The 22,205-nt window shown below is 58.0% G+C and overlaps 1 protein-coding gene across 1 annotated transcript in view; it reads left to right on the top strand.

Annotated features, from left to right (window-relative positions):
• The window catches only part of PPP2R2C (protein phosphatase 2 regulatory subunit Bgamma), a 55,685-nt gene that overhangs the window by 20,659 nt on the left and 12,821 nt on the right, over window positions 1-22,205 (top strand). The window contains exons 5-6 of the mRNA XM_042936940.1: window positions 8,003-8,167; window positions 19,522-19,691. Of these exons, the coding sequence (XP_042792874.1) occupies window positions 8,003-8,167; window positions 19,522-19,691 (335 nt within the window). The remainder of the gene's footprint in view (window positions 1-8,002; window positions 8,168-19,521; window positions 19,692-22,205) is intronic.

Genomic DNA, 22,205 nt, shown 5'->3' with positions numbered 1-22,205 from the left:
GGAACTCCCCCGCTTTCCCCCGGATGATCCTACTCTTCTCAGTCCTCGGCTTGATGCCTTTGGCTCCCTGAATCTCCACACCAGCTCAGGGCCTTGCCAAAAATCCTATCCCGTACACCCTGTGTGTCTCTCCTGGGGGAGTATCATGGGCCTCTCTGGTGTCACTGCTGGGTTAGAAGCCCTGGAAGAGGAGGTCAGGATGGGCTCCAGTTTGCCCTTTCTTAGCCACCCGGGTGTGTGTCCCAGCACTGTCTTGCCTAGGGTTTCTGTCTCAGCTCTTAGGAACCAAGGCATGCAATTCAGCACAGACCCCCAAGTCCTTGTTTTCTTGGGGGGGGGTCATTATTGCACGTCTGGCAACCAGCTTAATTTTGTGTTTTTCCAGAGAAAGAGAAAGCCTCTGATTCTGATTTGATAAACTTTAATTATTGCTAAAGGTACTAACCTTGCGCTGGGGCCTTTAAAAAAAACACACGTATCTCCACATCACTTTATTTTATTCATTTTATTTTAATTGCTAGGGCCTTTGACTTACGTCATCTCATTAAATCTTCATCGTAGCCCTGCAAAACAGATTTTATCAGTGCATTCTACAGATGAGAAAAGCAGGGTGCAGAGAGGTTGAGAAAGTTTCTGGAGGTCACACAGCTGTTTACGGTGGAGCTGGCCTGTCAAGTCCCAGTCTTTGTGACTCAGAACTGAGTGCTCTCTCCCTGTCCAAGTACTTGGGAAGGACATAAGCTGGCTTGTGGTAGAAGTGTGCAGACTGGCTCAACACATGGAGAAGACCTATAAGGGTTTCAGTGGGCTTGTACAGTGAACGTTTACCCAGAATCCCCCTCTCTCCATGGCCCTGTATGGCTCTGGCGATCAGGCTCTTCTCTCTGAGCAGAATCACACCATCACAGTAAGTTTCCAAGAAGAGAAGGGAAGAGGCTCTCATGGGCTGAATTGTGTCCCACCAAAATACATATGTTGATGTCCTAAATCTTAACCCCGGGACTTCATAATGGGATTGCATTTGGTCCTTAAATGGGTGATTAAAGCAAAACAAGTCTGCTAGGGTGGGTCTTAATCTCATATGACTGGTGTTCTTATAACAAGAGGAGGTTAGGACCGCACAGAGGGAAGGTCAGGTGAGGACCCAGGGAGATGGTCACCTACATGCCAAGGAGAGAGGCCTCAAAGAAACCCACCTCCTGACACCTCAATCTTGAACTTCCAGCCTCTAGGACTGGGGGAGAATAACGATTGTTTAAGCCACTCATCTATGACATCCGCTGTGGCAGCCCGAGCAAATTCATACAGAGGCAAAGGTTGCCAGGAACCTCGTACAGGATGTGACGTGGTTTGGCCAGAGTGCTTATGGCTCATCTTTGTAGCTAGGGCATCTCTTGGAGCAAATCTTCTGAAAAAAGCAACTCTGCTGGCTGTGCCCCAACAGGACTGTGTCCGTGTGCAGGAGGCCTTCTGGGGCACCTGCACACCCAGTGTCCCCGGAGAGCCTGTCGGGGAGGCTTCTCGTGGCGTGGTCCTTGGCAGAACTGCCTCTGTCCTCACTCGCTAGCTGCTCAGTCACCATGGGAACCGCCTCCCCCATCCTGATTGCCTGTTCCCGCAGAGACATCTAGATAAACCATGCTTTGCTCAGTTAAATCAATGGAGCCCAAGGCTGCATCTTTCTCATTACTGAACTCCCCCACCCACACTGTTGGCACCCACCTTGCAGGGTCACGGGCCAGTCCAGTGTGCCCCGGCAGCAGGGCCCTGCGGTTGTGTATTGGGTGGGGATGCACTTAGTCCAGAACAGAGGGCACACGGGGAGAAGCACCGCCTGGGAGTTAGGAAGCCAGGACTCTGTTCCCGCTGACCCATGCTCCACACGTGGCCCTGCACAAGCCACTCCCTGCCCTGGCCTGCTTCGTGGGAGTGGAGGGTGGGCGGTCTTTCCCACAGGGATGCGAGGTGCCTGGCCCGTGGGTGCAGGGCCGGGGGCTGCCCTCCACAGCTCTCTGAGGCTGTGACAGTGTCTCCAAGCTCAGTTAGTTGCTGCGTCTTCATAGAGCCATTTTTTGTGACCTTGCCACCGAAGCCTGTCCTGATATTAGTGAATATTTGTGTCCTTCTCTGATATTGATGGGATGGTTTTCATATCCGTTTCTCCCTTGAGCTCCTTCTCAAACAAATCAGTGACGTTTATTCATTTCGTGTGCCGGACTCATCTTATGGCCGGTGGAGGAGTGTGGCGCTTTGTGCCTGTGCCCACACCCTGCACAGGTGGGAGAGACGAAGATCGGAAGAAGGAGGGCCGCTGGAGGTGGAGTGACCTTCTCCCCGACATGTCAGAGGCTCTCTGTGTGGGGCCTCCTGGCGTTGCAGCTCTGGGCACTGAGGGCTGGCAAACGGTTCTCCACGCTGATGTGACCCTGCCTGGCTTCAGGCCATCAGACCGTGCCTTTGGCAGCAGGAGATAAAGGAGTTTCTATAAAAATCTCTGCAAACCCGATGACTCAGCAGAAGGCCTGCCTGGATTAGATGCCGGTGTCCTTGGCAATAAGAGCTACAGACTTTGCTGTAGGGCGGGACAAACGGGCCTGTTTTCTGAGCTCCGCCGACACCCCCCAGGCAAGGGCCAGAGCTCACAGGGCTGTGCCAGGCGCCGGAGGACATCCTCATGCTGGGGGAGGAGCCAGGCCAGTGAGGCTGTTTTACACACTGGTCCTGTGTGGGGGTCAAGAGGGAAGGTTCCTGCTACAAAAGCAAGATCGCGGTCCTTCTTCTTGGCCCTGGGCCAGCAGAGAACAGCCCTGGGGGCCAAATCCACCCATTCATAAAGTTTTATGGGCTCTCAGCCACTCCCATTCATTTACATGCTGTCTGTGACCCCGATAGAGCAGGAGGGTTGAGTATCGAGGTGAGATCTTATGGCTCCTATCCCTAAAATGTTTACTGTCTGGCCTCTTACAGACATTTGCCTGCCCTGGATCTAGAGCAACACACCCACTCACACTTGGGCCCTGAAGGAAGAGGGATTCATCATATGACATGGGGCAGGAGCCAAAGGCTTCGAGGAGCCAGAGACCTCCTCCTCCAGGGGGCGCTGGCCCCTCCATGCCCACCCAGGCGGTCAGGGGCCAGGGTTTATGCTTCTCACCCCTCCTCTGCTTTGCCCCATCACACAGTGGGTGTATTGCCAGCTCTGGAATCCGACTCAGTCCCAGGCTGCCCGCCCCCCGCCTCTGCCGAGTCCCCAGAGAGTGGCTCTTCCTTGCTGAGCCTCTATTTCCTCGTCCACGGGCTGGGGTACACCCCATTCACCGGTGGAGAGGTTTGAGCAGGACACAGATGTCCTGGGCTGGAGTTATTTATTTATTTATTTATTAATAAATAATAAAGGGGCAGAGAGAGAGGGAGACACAGAATCCAAAGCAGGTTCCAGGCTCTGAGCTGTCAGCACAGAGCCCGACCTGGGCTTGAACTCCCAAACCATGAGATCGTGACCTGAGCCGAAGTCAGACGCTCAACCGACTGAGCCACCCAGGTGCCCCGTGCCAGTCCCCTCCTTAAAGGACCCCGCTGCCACCACTCCCCTGGCCTGGAGTCTCCCTGAGCCCTACTGTTCATCTCCACGTGAAGGGCTTCTTCCCCTTGAGAGGGTTTGACACTTCCTGTACCCACCCCCAGCCTAGATTGGAGGGGCCTGAGACGGGCTGGTTGGTTCATTGACTCCAGCGGCTGTTCCCTGGGCACCTGCCATGTGCCGGGCACTCCTCTAGGCACCGAAGGTGCAGCAGCGATCCAGACAGGGCCCTGCCCTTGCTGGGCAGCTGGGCAGTGAACAAATACGCATGACGAGATGTCTGTGGTACTCGTGCAATGGCCGGGCCACTGCTCCCCAGCTCCCGGGAAGCATGACTTTCCCATGGATGTCAGAACAAATTTCCACAAACTGGCGGGGTGGGGGTGGGGTGGGGCTTACAACAGAAATCTACTCTCGGTTCTCGAGGCCAGAAGTTTGCAGTCAAGGTGCTGGGAGGGCTGTGCTCCCTCTGGAGGCTCCCTCCTGCCTCTCCCAGCCCCTGGTGGCCTCACGCCTTCCTGGAAAAGTACCTGGTGCTCAGTTGCAGGGTGTGGCATCGAGCAGGTTCACCTTCCCTCTTCCTCCTCCTCCTCCTCCTCCTCCTCCCTCCATGACCTGCTCCTCTCTCCACCTACCTGGTCAGCAAACTTAGTTGCCAAGGTGTGACTGGAGTTTAAATGCACGCCCATCACACAGTTGGAGCACAGGTATATGGAAAACAACATGAATAATTCATCCGGCTTTGCCAGGGGGAGGGGCTTGCCGATGAGTCTAATTACGCTCGTTCCCCAGGGAGGCCAGTTTGCCATAAATCTCGTGAGGCGCCGCGTACGTGTGGGATTCATGCAGCTGCCCATGAAATGTGGGAGAGGCCACCTGGGGGTCAGTCCTCCAAATGAGAGGGTGCTCCGGGATCACGCCCAACCCCTCGTTTCGCAAATGGGGGACACTGAGGCTTGAGGAGTGTAAATGACGTTTGCGTGCGGCCCTGAGCATCCGAGAGAGAGCTGAGACCGGATGCTCAGCCCGGGGCCCCCGGCTTCTGACCCAGCACGGGGCCTGCCAGAGTCAAAGCCCCCACATCAGGTCACGTTTGGACCAAATGTCTCACAGTCCACGTGCACAAGGCCACATGGGCGTGAGTCAAGGAGGAGTGTTTGCGCTGTGCGTTCCGTTCGGGGTATAGTTCAGGCCCGGCTTTGTGATGTGATGAAGGAGTTCCACGGTGACAGCCCCACTCGGCAATTAATCCTTTCACACACCCGCCTGCACCCGGGAGGAGCCAGGTAGCAGGTGCAGGGCGGGTCCTGTGGCGGGCTCAGCAGGAGGTCTTGGAGAGGCTGATCGCAGGGGATCAGGCTGGGTGGCCATGCCCCGAAGGATGCCGTGCTGTCCTTGACATGCAGGCATGACTCTGGCCCTGGGATGCAGAGGTGCGGGACCCCCTGTCCGGCCTCAAGGACCCCTTGCCCTGCGGGGGCCCCAGCACATTCGCTGCCACTATGGCTTGGTCTTCCTCCGCCCGGGTCGTGCGGGAATGTGTTTCACGTCCGTCTTTCCCTGGCACCCACTGTATCCAGAGCCCTTTGTTTGAAACAGCAAGAGATTTCCGGAGTGATGCTTGGGCTGTAAGTCCTGGGCTGTGGTCCTGGGCTGTCAGTGGGACCCAGGCATTGGAGGCTCTGTCTCCCGAGCCCACACACAGGACCCTTGGTCCCCGCGCATCACCCTCGGCCGGCTCTGTGTCACCTGGTTCAGGCCTGTTCGCTGCAGACCTGATTGTGCCCCCGTGTACTTCTAAAAGCCATCACGCCTCGTACCTGTTTCTAACGACTGTTGTCATGAGGCTGTCACGAGTGGTTAAGCACGATGGGGTCACGGGAAGCGTGCACTCTGGAATCCAGCAAAGAGGCCACACCCATTTGCTTGGCCTTGAGCCCCGCGTGAGTCTGGGAGCGGCACGCGGGGGCCGGGAGAGGAGGCTTCTGGGCCCTCCCACTGCGCTTTCTGGACACCAGTGCGCACAGCTTCCCAGCCTGGCCGTCCGTCTCTGTGAAAAGTCTCATAAACACCAGCCTCGGTCTCCATGAGCCAGACATCTGGTGAATGTGGGCGGACGGCTTCTGAGCTCATGCCGTGACTCACAATGAACGACAGTCGTAAACTGGGCGACAGGGGTCGTTGCGTGCGTCAGAGTTTTGGTCGTTGTGGAGGCAGAGCCATCCACGTCCGGGGTTCGGACGTCACGCCTCTGCTCCTCGTCCATTGAGGTGTGTTCTAGAACATCTCGAGGTGGGAAAGTGAATTGGGTTTGGACGCTGAGGGGGTCAGGAGGGTGGGTTGTGTGCAGGGACAGGTGATCTGAAAGTCTCTGAGGCTTGGAACAGCCGAGGGGGATTTCATGGCAGGTGACCTGAGGCGCGGGTCCCACAGCAGATGGGAAAGTGTCATGCACACCGCGTGCTGGCTCTCAGAGCTCCAGCCTGGGAATGACGCGTGGCACCTATCACTTCTGCCCTCCATCCTTCGGGAAAGCGATAAGGGAGCCGGCTGCGCAGAGTGCCATCGGGCGGATGGACAGGTTCCCCCGTCCCCTCCCCCTCCCCCCGCTCTGACGGGAAGCCGAAACCGGCAAGGTATTTCACCATATCCCGCTGAGGCCTATTCCCCCGGAAGTCGTCTCTCCGTGAAACGCGGAGTAAACACGTGTCCCCTGATGAGTGACCCCACCGGGACTCCAGGCCGGCCGGCGTTCCTTGGAGCCCTGGCCACTTTGGTGTCCCTCCTTTGATGTTTGTGGCCCGAGTTCTGCGGAGAGAATTTAGTCTTGGCTTTGTCTCTCTTACGGTTCAGTCTCATTTTCCGTGATTTAATCTCTGCTGCTTATCGTACGAGAAAACCGCAGTTTTTCGCAGCTCAGGCTCCTTTTCCCTCCTCTCGATATTTTTATGCGATTCTGAGTGTCTGGTTAATGATGGGCTTCCTGAAGCAATATTTGAGCACACAATATCGTGAGCACACACACCCTCCTCGGTGCCTCTGGTCACGCAGATTCAGCATTCTTTCGGACGTTTTATGAACTCTCGTGTTTACACAAGTCAGGAAATGTCTCTCTTATTGAGGCTTTGGCAGGAGGGGCAGGGAGAGCTGATGGCAGGAGGCGTCTCAGAGTTTCCATCCCATTCTTTCCAGACAATAAAAAATAATAATGGCAGCTGATATTCACTGAGCTCTGTGATGTATAAAACAGTGAGCAAGGGGATTTGCCGCTTCTGATTTTCACAGCAAGACTGTGTTAGCCCTGTCGATCCATTTTACAGAAGAGGAAACCGAGGCACGAAGAGCTAAGGAACTTCCCCCTTGATTGCACAGGCAACAGGTGGCAGAGCTGGGACTCAAACCCCAGACTCTGATTCCAGGGCCCACACACAGATGCAGGGGGAGAGGAGGGCATTTCAGCCAAAGGGAACGGCCTGGGCAGAGCCCCGCACAGGGCTGGGGAGTCAGAGACCAGGGTATCGCTGTCAGAGAGGAAAGTACCTTTAGGGCCGAGCGACTAGTGGGATCTGAAACTAAAGAGATAGAGGGTGGTGGAGGGGGGTGGGAGTGCCAGGCCTTGAATGCTACACCAAGGGGTTCGGATTTGCTATTGTAGGCCACGAGGAGTGGATGGAAACTCAGTCTTACCCCTCGCTGCTGAGCCATCCTGGACAAGTTGCTCACCCTCTCTGGGCTCCAGAGTATCAGTCAGGGGTATTTCCTTTGCAAGCAACAGAGTTCTTGGTCCTAGACAGAAAATGGATGCATTGGCTCCCGTATCTAGTCATCCAAGGGTCATGGAGTCCCTCCGTCGGCCCCTCTGAGGCCATGTGCTTGTCCCTCATGGTGATCGTGAGTGGAGACGACACAGATCAGTGGTGGGAACCCAGCAAGGAGAGAGCCTTTTCCCCAAAGGAGAACCTTGATGCTGTGGACAGAAGGGGAGCGGCTGCGGGGGTGGGGGAGGGGAGCCAAAAGGTGCCGCACCCCCAGCTCCAGGCGCCGGGAGCACTGAGTAGCGGGAGCACTGCCATTGCGCAGCAAGAGCCCTGCACGTACTAGGCCCTCAAACGCACCCTGCCTTCTCCTGGGCACCCGGTGTGGGGGATGGAGGGGAGGCCGGGCGGGCTGGTGGGTGCTGGCTGGGGACAGGGCACAGGTCGGGTGGGAGGCAGCGGGTCCAGCCTGCAGGGACAGTGGACGGCACCCAGAAAGGCAGCCGGCGGGCGGTCGGACGTGCAGGTGGGCAGCTCAGAGGCTGTCTGGGGCCGGGGCTTCGTCCAGGGGTCTCGGGAAGGGGGAGGCCGCTCAGATGCGGGGCACGTGGGAAGGCAGGGCGGCGGCGGTCCCCTCCCTTCTCTGGCCTCTCCTTGATGGGGCCAGACATCGTGGACATCAAGCCCGCCAACATGGAGGACCTCACGGAGGTGATCACGGCGTCTGAGTTCCACCCCCACCACTGCAACCTCTTCGTCTACAGCAGCAGCAAGGGCTCCCTGCGTCTCTGTGACATGCGTGCGGCCGCCCTGTGTGACAAGCACTCCAAACGTAAGTGCCCGTTCCCCCCGGGGACCCAGTGGGCAGTGGGGGCGGTGGGGCAGCGCCCGTCCTGGTGCTGTACCCGGGGCGGGTGGGAACGGTGCGGGCTGGGGGCCCGTGCGCTCCGTGCTGCTGTCGTGCCGCTGGCAGGGGGAGCCTGGTCTTGCCCCCCGCCCCCCACCGCCCTCCAAGTCCCTGCACAGGCTGGGGCTGCCCAGCTTCCAGGGGCCGGGCAGCTGAAACCAGGGTCGGGGAGCGAGCTGGGAGCCAGAAGCTAAGGTGGGACCCTACTCAGCTGGCACCTCCTCTGGGAAGCCTTCGCTGACCCCCCCACATTGGTTCAGGCCCCTTCTCTGTGTCCCCAGAGCTCCCAAAGCTTCCCTGCCACAGCCTGCAGAACTTTCTGTGGGCTGGGCCGTCTACCCCAGCAGCCTGTGTGCTCCACAAGGTCACTTCCTCGTGCTGGAACCCTGACAGGGCCAGCCGGGGGGGATGCCAGGGGGGATGCCAGGGGGATGCCGGGGGGGGGTGCCATGGGGGTCCGGGGCTGAACAAGGTCCGAGGAGCACGATGTGACAGCCACCAGGACCACACAGCGGCTCACACTCCTTGGATACTCTGAGCCAGGCACCCAGACAGCTGTCTACCCACATCATCTCGTCTTTACAGGAGCTCTGACGGAGTCCAGCACAGAGGAGGGAGCTGAGGCTCCAGGGATGGACCCAAGGTCCCCCGAAGTGAAAAGCGGCAGGGCAGGACCTGAACCCAGGACTCTGAGATGCCCTGGCTGGTGCTCTCACCTCCAGCCTGGCCCGCTTGGTGCTGGGTTCCCCAGAGGCCCCTAAAGGCAGAGAGGATCAGGGGGTCAGGCCATGGTATCCTCCCTGGGTGACCTTGCAGTGGTAGCAGAGGGGCAGGGACGGGCAAGACCCCAGTCAGGAGGGTGGGGACTTTGGTTCATCTCTGTATTTACCTCAACAGTGTCTGGGAATAAATACTTGTTGAGTGGATGAATGAATGAATGAATGAATAAGTGAATGGATGAATAAATGAATGAATGAGTGAATGAGTGAGTGAGTGAGTGAAAGAGTGAGTGACCAGTAAGCCCCTGGAGGTGGTTTCATTAGAGCTCTGTTAGGAGGGACTGGGTCACCTCTTCCCCTCGGGAGCCTGGTTTCCCAGAGGAGCCGGAGAGGGTGGCCCCTCGCCACGCCTTGGCCAGGCTGGGTCCCTACGTTCTTGCCACACTGCTGTTCTCCGAGCACGTCCACGCCCCGCAGACACTCGGCCCCAGGAACACCTTCTCCCCGGCGCTGAGCCTTCCTCCTCCTGGGGGCTGAGTGGCCAGCGCAGGTCGGGGGGACAGCAGATGTGTGTCTCTGAGCAGACCTGGGGACACCACCTGCTATGCTGCACACACGTCCCGCTGTGACGGCACGGCAGGAACCAGCAAACAGACGAACTCACCACCAGATGGTGTAATGGCAGGAGGTAGTAAGAGACATCAGCAACAGCCCCCAAAGAGCAGGGCGCAGGGAGGTCATCTCACCGGAAGTTACAACGGAACAGACGCCTCGAGGTGCCGGGGAGTGAGCCATGCAAGCTCTGGGCGGAGAATGTTCTAGAAGGGGGACACTTCAGGGGCAGAGGCTCCGAGATGGAAGGGCACCAGCGTTGTCGGAGGGCGGTGACTAAGGGGAAGGGTGTCAGGAGCTGAGGTCCGGGAGACACGCAAGGCGGGTGACTCAGGACGCCTGTGGGTCGGGGGAAGGATCCGGTTTTGTCTTAAGGGAGGTGAGAAAGCAGCAGAGGGGTGAGGGCCGGGCATGAAGTCACGAGACAGGTGTTTGAAAAGAGGAAACCTCAGAGGGGTCAACGTGGAAGCGGGGGCAGGAGGAGGCCCTGCCCGGGGCTCACTGAGAAGAAGCAGCGGGCCCCGGGGGGGATGACGAAGGTGTGGAGACGGGTCCCGTCCTGGGTGTTCTCGGAAGGCTGAGCTGGCGGGCTTTGCCAAGTGCGGTGTGGACCGCGGCAGCTCCGTCCGAGGGTTGGTTTGTGCAGCGGGTGAAGGTGGGGCCCTTTCCTGGACGGACAGTGAGGACACTGGGGTCGGGGGCAGGGCGGCCGGGAGCAGAGACAGGACCGACAGGTGGGTTTTGGACCCAGTAAGTGTGAGATCGTATTGGGCCCCGGGGAGGGCTGTCGGGAAGGCAGCCGGAGGTCTGCAGTCAGGGGCGGCGGCTCGGCCACAGATAAAGGTGTGGAGTCATCAGTGTATGGACGGATGGGAAGCCCAGGGGCCAGCTAAGACGCCCAGGGCGTGAGTGTGGACGGTGCCCAGCCCCCGAAGAGCAGCCCAGGGCCAAAACAGACGACCACAGGCTCCGTGGCTTAAAACAACACAGATTTGTTCTCCGAGGGTTCTGCAGTTCAAAAGTCTGACATGGGTCTTACCAGACAAGAAAATCAAGGTGTCGACAGGCCGGTTCCTTCTGGAGGCTCCACGGGGGAAATGCATACCTTCCCTTCTCCAGCTTCTGGGGGCACCTGCATCGCTTGGCTTGTGGCCCCTCCCTCCGTCTGCACAGCCAGCAGCGGCTACGGGCCCTTAATCATGCTGCATCACGTGACTGCCTCCCCTGTCCCCCTTGCACACTGAAGGGGCCTCGTCATTACATCGGTCCCCACCTGGATAATTTAGGGAGCCCTCCCTGCCTGAAGGTCAGCTGGCCGGCGGCCTTGATTTCCCCTTTGCCATGTAACATTCCATATTCCCAGGTGCCCCCTAACGGTTATTGTTCTGCGCCCTGGAGGGCATGGCCCCGACCACCTCATGCCCACCGCGTGTGGCTCAGGCCTCAGGTGCTCTGGAGATTTGCCCGGGTGCAACTCTGGGTCAGACTGGCACGGAACGAGGTTGGAGAAGAGAGGAGAGTCTGGGGTCCACCTCTGGGCCCAGCCTGAGCCCACATGGGGCCCATGGGAAGGAAGAGGGATGAGGCCTTGTGGTCCGGCCTTTTTCGTAGGGGCCAAATTCGGAAACATTGTAAACATCCAACAGAGCAAATGACGAGGAATGACGATGCCGTCCGTGGTTCGGTCGTTTAGAATGTGGCGTTAGATTTGTAATGACACGAGCAAATGATTATGTTAAAATATTTGGTGGGGGCAAGAAAGGAAGATAATGACTATTTTACAAAAAAAAAAAAAAAAGACACAAAAAAAACAAGGGAATGAAATATGCCAAGAGATTGTCCCTGAGTGCTGGGCTCTGAGAAAGTGAGACCATGTTCTTCCCTACATCCATCTGTGTATCTGTTTTAACTTGGATTTCAACTCTGAGCCAGGAAATGTGTGTGCGTGCAGGCGAGCTGGTGTCTAGGGAGCATGGAGACAGCTTTGGCACCCCACGCTGTTTGAATGACGGCGGGCGGGAGGTGGAAGTCGCAGTCCCCCTTGGCTTTTGTCATCTGGCTTCCCCCGGGGTCTGAGCGGGCGGCCACCCCCCTAGGCAGCCGTCACTTGTACGGTTCCCGAGCGCAGGCACACGTGTGCGGATTCCGGGCACGTCGCTGTCACACGCCTGGGGGTGTATGCCCTGCATGTGAATCAGCCCACAGACTCAGGAGTGCAGGGGCTAGAACTTTATTTTCCATGGCCCATCTCCATTTGTGTTTCTTGCCTCTTCTCCGAGGGCCCCCGTGAACATCGTAACTTTAGGGCTGCCTCTCCCTAGATCACACCGAGGTTCCCGAAAGCTGTTTTCTGCAGGGCCGAGGTACGAAGGGAGGGACATGGTGGCTTCTGACTGCCATGATCTCCTGCTGTGCCTGGGTGGCCTGTGGCCTGGGGGCCATGTCTCTTGCTGAGACAGTTTTGCATGAAGGCAAAAATTATGCATTTTTTTGCCTAAATGTTCATACGTGATGTTGGTCTTTAATTGTCTTTTTTTACACTCTCTTTGCGCAGTTTTACTAAGATTATTCGACTCTTGGAAAGTGAGCTGGGCCACTCTCTTTCTTTGCCTGGAACGGTTCGTTTAATATCTGCTCCTTGAAGTCTTAGTAAAACTCGTGTGTGCATTTGATTATTGGTTTATACAGGTTTGCTATTGGAATAGATTCTGGTTTGTTTGTTTCTTTACGTTTTTATTTATTTATTTTGAGAGTGAGAGAGAGAGAGAGAACGGGGGAGGGACAAAGAGAGAGGGAAAGAGAGAGTCCCAAGCAGGCTCGACTGTCAGCACAGAGCCTGACACGGGTCTCGAACTCACAACCCCGAGATCGTGACCTGAGCCGAAATCAAGACTCGGATGCTCCACCGACTGAGCCACCCAGGCGCCCTATAAATGGTTGTTTTCAAAGTGACCCAGAGATTAGATCCCTTCCTTTAGATCTCGCTTCTGTCCGTTCATCCAGGTGTGGCCCAAAACTCGGGAATGGCTGACAGTGGTCCCTAGAGATGAGGGGTCACGACATCATCTTCCCAGCAGGTGACGCAGCGATTTTCCCTCCCCTGGCTGAGAGCAGCCCAGACCACAAGCGGATGGCTATTTCTGCCATTGGACAGATGAGGAAACCAAGGCACAGGGAGGGGCAGTGCCCTCCATCGGGGCAGCGCTGGGGCCCTCAGGCCACTCCGCTGCCCAGCCCACAGCCTCACGTCTTTCTCCGAAGCAGTGGAAGTCTTTTGTCTGCTAGTCGGTATGACCGGGTAACCATGGAAACAGCTTCCGCGATGCCTCAAAATAGACAGTTACTTCTGCTTTTGACAGCACAGGGTCTGCGCTCCGCTGGGGCACGGGAGTCCCTGGAACAGGCGATCGTGTCAGGCGCTGCCCCTCGCGGGACCCCTGCGATGCGCTGGGGAAGCAACAGCCCAGCTAACGTTTGCCGATGCTTCCTGCACACCGGATGCCGTTCTAGGTTTACGTCTCATTAAATCCTCTGAGCCCCCCTACGACGGAGGCCCTCATCTGTTCATTTACAGATGAGGACGCCGGGCCTGTGGGTTTCCCATGCTGCGGTAAGAAATCGGCACAAGTTGGGGCGCCTGGGGGCTCAGTCGGTTGAGCGACCGACTTCGGCTCAGGTCACGATCTCGCGTTCCGTGAGTTCGAGCCCCGCGTCGGGCTCCGTGCTGACAGCTCGGAGCCTGGAGCCTGCCTCAGATTCTATGTCTCCTCCTCTCTCTCTCCCCCTACTCTGCTCACGCTCTGTGTCTCTCTCTCAATAATAAATAAACGTTAAAAAAATTAAAAAAAAAAAAGAGATCAGCACAAGTTTAGCGGCACAAAACAACGCAAACGTATATGTTTGCAATTCTGGAGGTCAGAGGTCTAGAATTCGGGTGGGGCTGCATTTCTTCCAGAGAGTTCAGGGGAGAATCTGTCTCCTTGACCTCTCTGGCTGCTAGAAGCCACCGTACCCCTTGGCTCTTGCCCCTTCCTGCACCTCCAGAGTGCGGCCCTCCACCCTCTGCTCCATCATCCCCATCTCCTCCTTCTGCCTTGAGCTTCTTCTCTCGCTCAAGGACTCTGTGGTTACAGCGGGCCCGCCCGGAGAATCCAGGATAACCCCGGTAGCTCAGGACCCTTCACGTAGTCAAATCTGTAGAGTCTTTTGCCACGTGAGGGAACTTGTGCAGCTTTAGGGGCCATTATTGTTGACCACATGGGTGGCACAGAGAGGTTAAGGTGTTTTCCCAAGGTCACACAGCTAGGTAGAGCTAGGATAGAGGCTCCGATAGTCCCATGCCTATGGACTTGTGTTCTTTCTCAGTCTTCACAGAGATTCAGAACTTGAGAACTAAGGACGCTTATGGGAAAGGAGGGTGAGCCGGATTCATTGAAAGGGGCTGGACTCACTCCTGATAATGGATCTGGGGTAGAAGGACCGGATCCAGCCACCGTCTGCTGGGGAGGCTGCAGGTATCTGGGGGCAAAGCCAGGGCAAATGTCTCCAACAGAGGGAGCGTCCAGTGCAAAGGCAGGAGCAAAACGCAGGGCGCAGGTGGGCGTGAGGGTCAGAGAGCTGCAGGGTTAGAGAAGGGACCACAGCAAGAGGACTTTATAGACCATGGCAAGAGCTTGGGGCTCACCCTGAAGGGCCAGCAGCCACAGGGCGTTTGAGCAGGGAGTGACCCGGCCTAGCTGTGTGCTGACAGGATCCCTCTGGCTGCTGCGTGGACAATAAACTGGGGTGAGGTTGGGCGCAGGGGCGGGCTGGTGCTCTGAGCTGCGTGGCATGGTGGAGGGGTGGAGCCTGCCGGTGGAGGGGTGGAGCCTGCCGGTGGAGGGGTGGAGCCTCCCCGCGGAATGGGAAGGGGGGGCGCGGGAGGACAGCAGGCTCTGCGTGGAGAGCGGGCTCCTGCCCTTGCGGGGCTGATGGGAGGTGTGGGGAAGCCACCTGCCAAGGAAATGACAGCATCGAAGCCGGGGAAGTTTCTGAAGGACTGAGCCTGGGAAGAGAAGCCGCAGAAGGGCGCTGAGGGCCCCCAGCGGGCGAGAGAAGAGGCAGGCTGACAGGTGCAAAGACAGAGAGGTGGGGGCAGACCACGCAGGGCCAGGGCCACATGGGGGTTGGCTTTTATTTTGTCCACTGGGGTCCATCAAATGGCACTGGGCAGGGGGTGGTTATTAACCGGAAATGACAATTGTCAGCTCTTCATCAGTGAGCATCCATTGTGCCCACTGTCTTGCACTGACTCCCTGTTCCTCCCCACTAGGCACGCCCTCTAGCTTCTGGTGGTGGTGGTGGCCAGGGCAGTAGGGGGTCAGGGGCGGGGGGATTGTATCAGGTTGGGGAAGAAAGGCATCAGGAAAGGCACAGAGAAGAGGCAGCATGGAAGGTTCTGTCCACTCTGTGAGTGGGTCTGGGCTCTGAGTGAAGCTCCAGGCTGGCCAGGGTCACTCAGATGACCAATGACAGAGAGGAAGGACCCCTGGCCCAAGAGCTCACAGCCCCACGAAGTGACCGCACGTCCCTGCTGATGCCATACAGGAGGGTAGTCCAGGCTGCGCAGGCAGCAAGGGTGAGCAGTTTATTTCTTTGGAAAGCATCTGTCTGGACAAGCTGTGCATAGAACAGGGAATTTGAGTTGGGGTTCTGAAGGATGTATAAGAGTTGATAGGAAAGACGAGGACGAAAAATGGGGAAGGAAATTTCAAGGAGAGAAAACAGTGAGGAAAATTACCATAAAAATCGCCACCCAGTTTTACTGAGCAACTCCTCCAGTCCCTCACTGAGTTAGGTGACCTCCGGAGGTCACATCATTGTTCTCCAGGTGAGGGAACGTGGGCTTGGACAGGTCAAGGGGCTTCCCTGAGGGCGCACGGAACTTTGCTGTGCTCTGTTGCCTGGGATGGCAGGGAAGGGCATCGAAAGAGGTCATTTAGGGTGACCCTGAGAAGGGGTTGCTTAGTGTGCTACCCTAGGGACCTTGCTTGCCTCACCCTTTTCGAGGCCCTGGGGCCCTGGTGGAAAGGCGGCTGGAGGGTGGCTGGAGCAGGTGGCCCATGAAGGCCGGGTGAGGAAGGAGCTTGTCTGATACCCGTAGGAGCCTGAATCTTGATCCTGCGGGCACTGGGAGCCACAGAGGGCTTTAGGCAAGAGTGTAACACCATCAGTGGGGCGCCTGGGTGGCTCAGTCGGTTGGGCGTCCGACTTTGGCTCAGGTCATGATCTCACAGCTCATGAGTTCGAGCCCTGCGTCAGGCTCGCTGCTGTCGGCCCGCTTCAGATCCTCTGATCCCGTCCTCTCTCTCTCTCTCTCTGCCTCCCCAACCTGTGCTCTCTCTCTCAAAAATAAATAAACATTAAACAAAGGAGAGGAACACCGTCCGCTGGGTATGAGGCTGGAGAGGAAAGCCAGCACTGACCTCTGGTTTCACCTTCCCATTCCTTGGGTGCACAGGTGCTTAGAGCTGGGATCCTCAGGGGGCCCCTTCATCTCACTTTGGGGCGTGGGGGGTGCTTCTCGCCCCTCCCCACCGTGTGACCGTGGCGATGCTGTAGGGCACCCAGACAAGAGGATGTGGTTGTCAGGGAACCAGCCAGGACCACGAGAGCCTTAATTATGCAAAATCATTCAAAAGAAACAGGAGATTTCTGGGGATTTAGAGCCCTCCAACCTGAACATAATTAGGGTGGGGGGGGAGAGGTGGGATTCATCCCGTCTCAGTGACAGGGGCTCTGGGATGCGTTTCTTTAAACTCGTGGCAGCAATAATTACTGTGAAATGTCCTTCGTGACTCCATCAATTAGAAGGGAGACCCCCCCCCTCCCCGCCTTATCTGTTACCCATGCCCTGGGGGATGTGCAGCTTGCCCGTGGTTGGGGGGAGGGGCGGGCGGGGACACTCGGTGACCTTTTGACAAAAGAATAGCGGTATCAGAAGTGTTTGGAAAATAAAAAGAACTCCTAGGTAAGACCTGTCAGTGTCCCTTCCCCTTGATCACGTGTAACGCTGGTCCTTTTGTGCTTAGAAAGCCTTCAGAAATGCCCGGTGTGGCCAGAACTGAGGTTACACGGGACCGTTTGGTGTTTCTGTTCTCAACTATTGATTAGGGCGCCCGCCCAGCCTTTGACCTTTGTGGCGTCTTGCTCCTTGAAGCTGGCAGGAGACACAGCCCATGGCTCTGTGTAGACACTCCTCTGACTTGGGGCCCCACCCACCCACCTACCCCACAGGACGTGCCAGACGCCCTGCGCAGGGCAGGGGGGTGAAGCGAGCTGGGCCAGCCCTGGGGGATTGGCCGGAGAAACCTCCAAAGTGGGCATGGGGTGCAAGGGGCCCCCTCAAAGTTGGGGTGCAAGAGACCAACCCCGTTTTATGCCTGTATAACTCCCCTTCTGTTCTGACCCTTCGGGGCACAAATGCTAATTCAGTCAAGAGGGGGTTCCTGCCTCGAACCTGGGGAGGAATGGGGGCGAGGGGACACCTAGGTCCCTGCTGATTGTTTGGGGTCGCTCTTCTCTGAAACCCTCTGCCCTGCTCCTCTCAAATACAGGTTTATACCCCTGTTCATTTAAGGAAGACACACAGTCTCGGCACTCCAAGTAGGAAATTAAGTGCTGAAATTTTACAAATGCTTATCCCTGCCAGAAATGAAGGTGTCAGAGGCACAAAACGTTGATTATGTGAGACGCGAATCAGAATTCAGAGGTTTTACGGGCGCCTGGGTGGCTTAGTCGGTTAAGCATCTGACTCTTGGTTTCAGGCTCAGGTTACGATCTCAGGGTTTGGGTGTTCAAGCCCCACATCAGGCTCTGTGTTGACAGTGTGGAGCCTGCTTGGGATTCGCTCTCTCCCTCTCTCTCTGCCCCTCCCATGCTCTCTCTCTCGCTCTCTCTCTCAAAATAAATAAGATAAAATAAAATAAGAATTCAGAGGTTTTAGAGGTTAAAGGTGACGTGCCAGGAGGTCTCCTTGCCCCTGTAGGGAGGTGAATCCTGGAGAAACCCACACCTCACCTTGCCGTCCTTTTCTCCTGCCCTCATTGCCTATGGGATGACTCCTTCCCTTGGCTCACGGCGCCTCACTCACTCCTTTCTCCGTCCATGTGACCTTCCACTTGTCCCTGTCTCAGGCCCTTTGCACATGCTGTTCCTTCTGCCTGGAGTCCTCCTCTCTCAGCACCTACACTGTTCTCTGCCTCACTCCATTCAGATCTCTGCTCAGATGCTCTTTCCCCCTGGGTGCTGTCCATCCAGATCACCAGCTCCTATCCATCTGTCTCCTTGCTTTAGTTTTCTTCCCTGCCCTCATCACTGCCTGACGGTGTAGCATGTAGTTTTACTGCCTGTCTCTGCGAGAATGTTGGTTCCAGGAGACTCACTGCTCTCTGCGGCATCTCAGGGTCTCAGACAGTGCCTGGCATATGGTGGGCGCTCGGTGTGGACTGGGTGTCTGAGAGAATGAATGAATGCATCGGACGCAAGAGCATCTGGCTGGCATGAAATGTTTCCAGCCACCGTGCAGAAAGGAGCTCAGCAAGAGCTGCATTTCTGGGAAAGACAGGAACAGGAGTGAGATCGGGGGTCCCGGATGGGGGGACAAGGGGCCAGAACAGACCTGGGAAGTGGCACATGGGATTTGGGGACTGGGAGGGGCTGGCAGGGAGGGCACTCTTGTGAGCCTCCAGAGACATGTGCTCAGCTCTCTGCTTCCGTGTTTCAGGTGTGGAGACTCAGGGGCCAGCAGACAGAGTGGCCACTCAGCCGGTGTCCGTGGGGACAGCTAGAAAGGTTGTCAAATGTCTAAATCCTTCCAGACTGGCTGGTAAAGAGGTGCTGGCCTCCCACTCTGTCCTTCCCCGTGATCCCGGGCCCTTCCGTGGCCCAGCTCCTAAGGAGCTAATAATGCTTGGTTGGCTTGGTTAGCTAAGGTGACGCTTGGGTAATGCCTGGTCCCCACCCTGCTCCAGCACCAGGGCCACTGTGGGATCTGATTGGCCAGCGAGGGTGTTGCTGGGCAGACTGGTGGGGCAGCCAGCAGTAGACTGAGCCCCGAAGAACCTGTCCTGCTGGGTGGGAACCTCCATGTGCCCCGAAGGCCCCGTCCTCAGGGGCAGCAGGGAGAGGACGTTGCCTGGGGGGCCGCTCACTGTGCACTCTGTCCCAGAGTGGGATCATCCAGTAGGGGCGGCAAGCTGTCGCCTTCAGGAGCCCGGGAAGCAACTTCCTGCGTGAAGCACCTTGTCTGAGATGCCGGGAGGTGGGTGGCGGGCAGCTGATGGGACTCAGGCTCCATCTGTGGCAGCGAGATTGGATGTAGCCGCGATCCCCGTAGCAGCCAGACAAAACGTGCCTGCCCGCGGGGCTCAGCCGTGAGTGCCCCGTGCACCGTGAGCAGAGGCCCCGGGCTGCAAGCAGGGCCCAGCCTCCTCCCCGACGCTGCCCAGCACGTGTGAGAACATCAGGACGCCAGTAGGTGGCAGCAGAGTGCGGCCCAGCCGGTGTCCCTCTGGGTTCAAATCCCCACTCGGCCACTTTCTTCTAGCTCAGTGCCTCGGGCATGGTTTTTAGCCATCCATGCCTCAGTTGTCCCGGCCATGAAATGGGACTGATAGTGGTACCGACCAGATGTTTTATCAGGGGATTGGACGAGGTGATGCACGGAACGGGCTGTGCACAGAATCCGGCTCAGAGAGTAAATGCTCAATAAACGTGGTTCCGAAAGCTGCCCCTTCCCTCCTCAGAAGGGTCGGTTCGGGGCCACGGCCTGACAGGTATTTAGCCTCAGGCTTCATGAGTGAATGAATGACCATACAGCGAGAGCCCAGGACAGAAACAGAGTCGTCTGTTATTCTGATCCGCGGGGCGGGCGGCCCGGTGACGGCAATCGATTCTCTGTCTCCACAGTGTTCGAAGAGCCCGAGGACCCCAGCAACCGCTCCTTCTTCTCCGAAATCATCTCCTCCGTGTCGGACGTGAAGTTCAGCCACAGTGGCCGATACATGCTCACCCGGGATTACCTCACGGTCAAAGTCTGGGACCTTAACATGGAGGCAAGGCCCATCGAGACCTATCAGGTGGGTGCCACGGCCTAGAAACTCCGGAGCCCCTCTGAGGGGTGGGAGACACCCCCCCCCCCCCCGGCCTCCGCCTCCTGTGCCCAGAACTCCCAGGAGGGGCGTCCCCACCGCAGAGGTGGCTTCCATACGCCCCATATGAAGGCTCAGGAAATCGGGCAGCCTGTCCCCAATCACACACCCCGGCCCAGGCCTGCCTTCCAGGCGGGGGTGGGGGCGGTGCCGTCCCCTTGCTGGCTCCTGCCGTCGGGGCCCAGAGGGACAAGGGTGAGCGACAGGCGAGGCCCGGTTTGAGGGTGCAGATGATGAAGGATGAGGTCGCCCGTCCTGGAGCCCGCGTCTGCAGTTAAGGCGGGAGAAGCCCTGTCCTCTCCCGGGGAGGGGTGCGGCGGTGACTGGGAGCGTGCTACCTTTCTCAGTCCTCGGCAGGGGCCTCGCAAGTCAGGCCCTTAGGCCGGAGCGTGGGGCACCTTCCGGAAAGTTACGACTTTTTCTTTTTCTGTTACGATCCACCCAGATAGAGTCGGGGGGTGGAAAACAAAGTTCGCACGATGTTAAGACCCCACGGGGTTGGGGCCAGAGTTCTCTCTATCCGGTTGTATTTGGAGAAAGTTGAGTTAAGTGGCAGACCTGCAGGAGTAGAGAGAGAGAGCTAGCCAGCCGCAGACCTGGGATTGCGGTCTTTCCCCGGAGCCCCTGCTCTTCCTTGCTCTGCCACCAGAGGGCAGGAGGCGCTCACTTTGCAGGAGAGGGCGGGCGAGAACAGCGTGCGTGGGTGGGTGCGTGCGTGCGTGTTGTGTGTTCGGACGAGTGCATCAGTGAGGCCGCTCTGACTGCGCAGGGAGCACACACAATGCAGACCTGGGGGGGCTGCCCATGAGCCCCTGGGAATCTGTCCGTGGCCGGCATGAAGCCAGGCACCGTGTATCCCCAGGCATCTAAGGGGTCACACCTATTTGGCAGGTGCTCTGTGCCTGGCTAGACCCTGGGCCCCAGGGAGAAGTGGCAGCTGCAGCCTTGCCCTCCAGGGTCCCGCGCGACAGCGACCCTGGGTGCGGTGTGGCTGTGGACCAGGGGGCTCCCTGGGAGCGGAGGCTCCCGGAGGCAGGCACCTGTCTGAGAGAAATAGCCGTGCCCTCCCGCGTCTCTCCCCTGGCTCCGCTCTCTCCTCCATAGCCCCTGGTGCCTCTCACGTGTGTGTTCGTCAGCCTGCCTCCCAGGCTCCTCCGGGGCTGCCTTTGCGCCTGTCACTGGGGGCCTCCCCGGGGACTCACAAGCAGTCAGGGGTCCTCTGCTCAGCCTCATCCGTGCCTGCTTCCCGGCAGAGGCAGTCTGGGGCTGTAACGTGCGCTGGGCATCACTCCTCCTCCAGCCTCGGCACAGATGAGGCCGTGCGGGTTCCCGTGGAGGCAGGTGCTGTTCCCCACCCGTCACGCTCGCCACGGGAGGAGGGCGAGAGTCCCTGACCCAGTGGCTCCATCCCAGGCTTGGGCCAGTGATCCCTGCCTTAGGCTTCCCTCCCTCCAGGTCTTGGAGACACACAAGACCAGTGCCCTCACCCCCCACCTCCTCTCTTGGCTCCCACGGCAGCCTCAAGGGGCATCCATTCCAACCGGAAGGATGGCCAGAGACCAAGGAAATACATGAATGAAATAAAATGAAATAATCACAGGCTGCAAATAAAACAAACCAGGAGCTGAGGCAGAGAAAGGAGGGGTGCTGGAGTCTGATGGAAGTGAGGGCATCAGTCGGGGGCGGGGGGGGGGGGCAGGGAAGGTGTTCCCAGGGGCGGAAACAGCAAGTGCAAAGGCCCTGAGGCGGGCATGTGGTTCGTGTGGTCAGGAAATGGTGGGGAGCCAGCTGGAGCAGAATGAGCAGGGGGAGAGAAGAAGAGTCTGAGGTCAGAGAGGTGATTGGGGGCAGAGTCTAGGGGGCTTGTGAGCACTGGAAGGTCTTGAGCAGCAGAGTGACATGGTCCAGCTTGGTTTCTTAGGGGTCTCTCGGGTTGCCCGTGGAGACAGACTGGGTTGGGGGGGCACAGAAGCGGGGAGCAGTCAGGAGGCATTTGCGGTGAGCTGGGAGACGGTGGTTCGGGGCAGGGAGCAGCACAGGACGTGGTGAGTGGCAGCTGGGTTCCAGGTCGCTTTGGATTCTGCTTCTGGACTGGCTGAATGTGGGGTGTGACCGACGAGCGGTGTGGAGAGGGATGCTGTTGTTTGTGGCCTTTGTACCGGGAAGGATGGGGGACCGGGGCGGGGGGCTCGCAGGGGGCAGCCTCGAGGGGCCTCTTGCCCGCCCCTGTGGCAGCTGGATGGTCCGCTGTGCGCCCCAGGGAGACGGGTCCCGCTGGAGGGGAGCATCCACACGTCATCGGAGTGTGGAGGGCATCACACAAGAGTGCAGGCGGGGGTGGGAACAGAAGGGCCGTGGAGCCCGCTCCATGGGCCGGTGGGCAGGCAGGGAGGGAGCCCTCTCCGAGGAGGGGCATCTCAGCCGAGGCCCGAGAAAGTCACC

The sequence above is a fragment of the Panthera leo genome, chromosome B1 (assembly GCF_018350215.1).
Source record: "Panthera leo isolate Ple1 chromosome B1, P.leo_Ple1_pat1.1, whole genome shotgun sequence".
Classification (NCBI taxonomy): domain Eukaryota; kingdom Metazoa; phylum Chordata; class Mammalia; order Carnivora; family Felidae; genus Panthera; species Panthera leo.
This window is presented reverse-complemented; position numbering and strand designations above follow the sequence as displayed.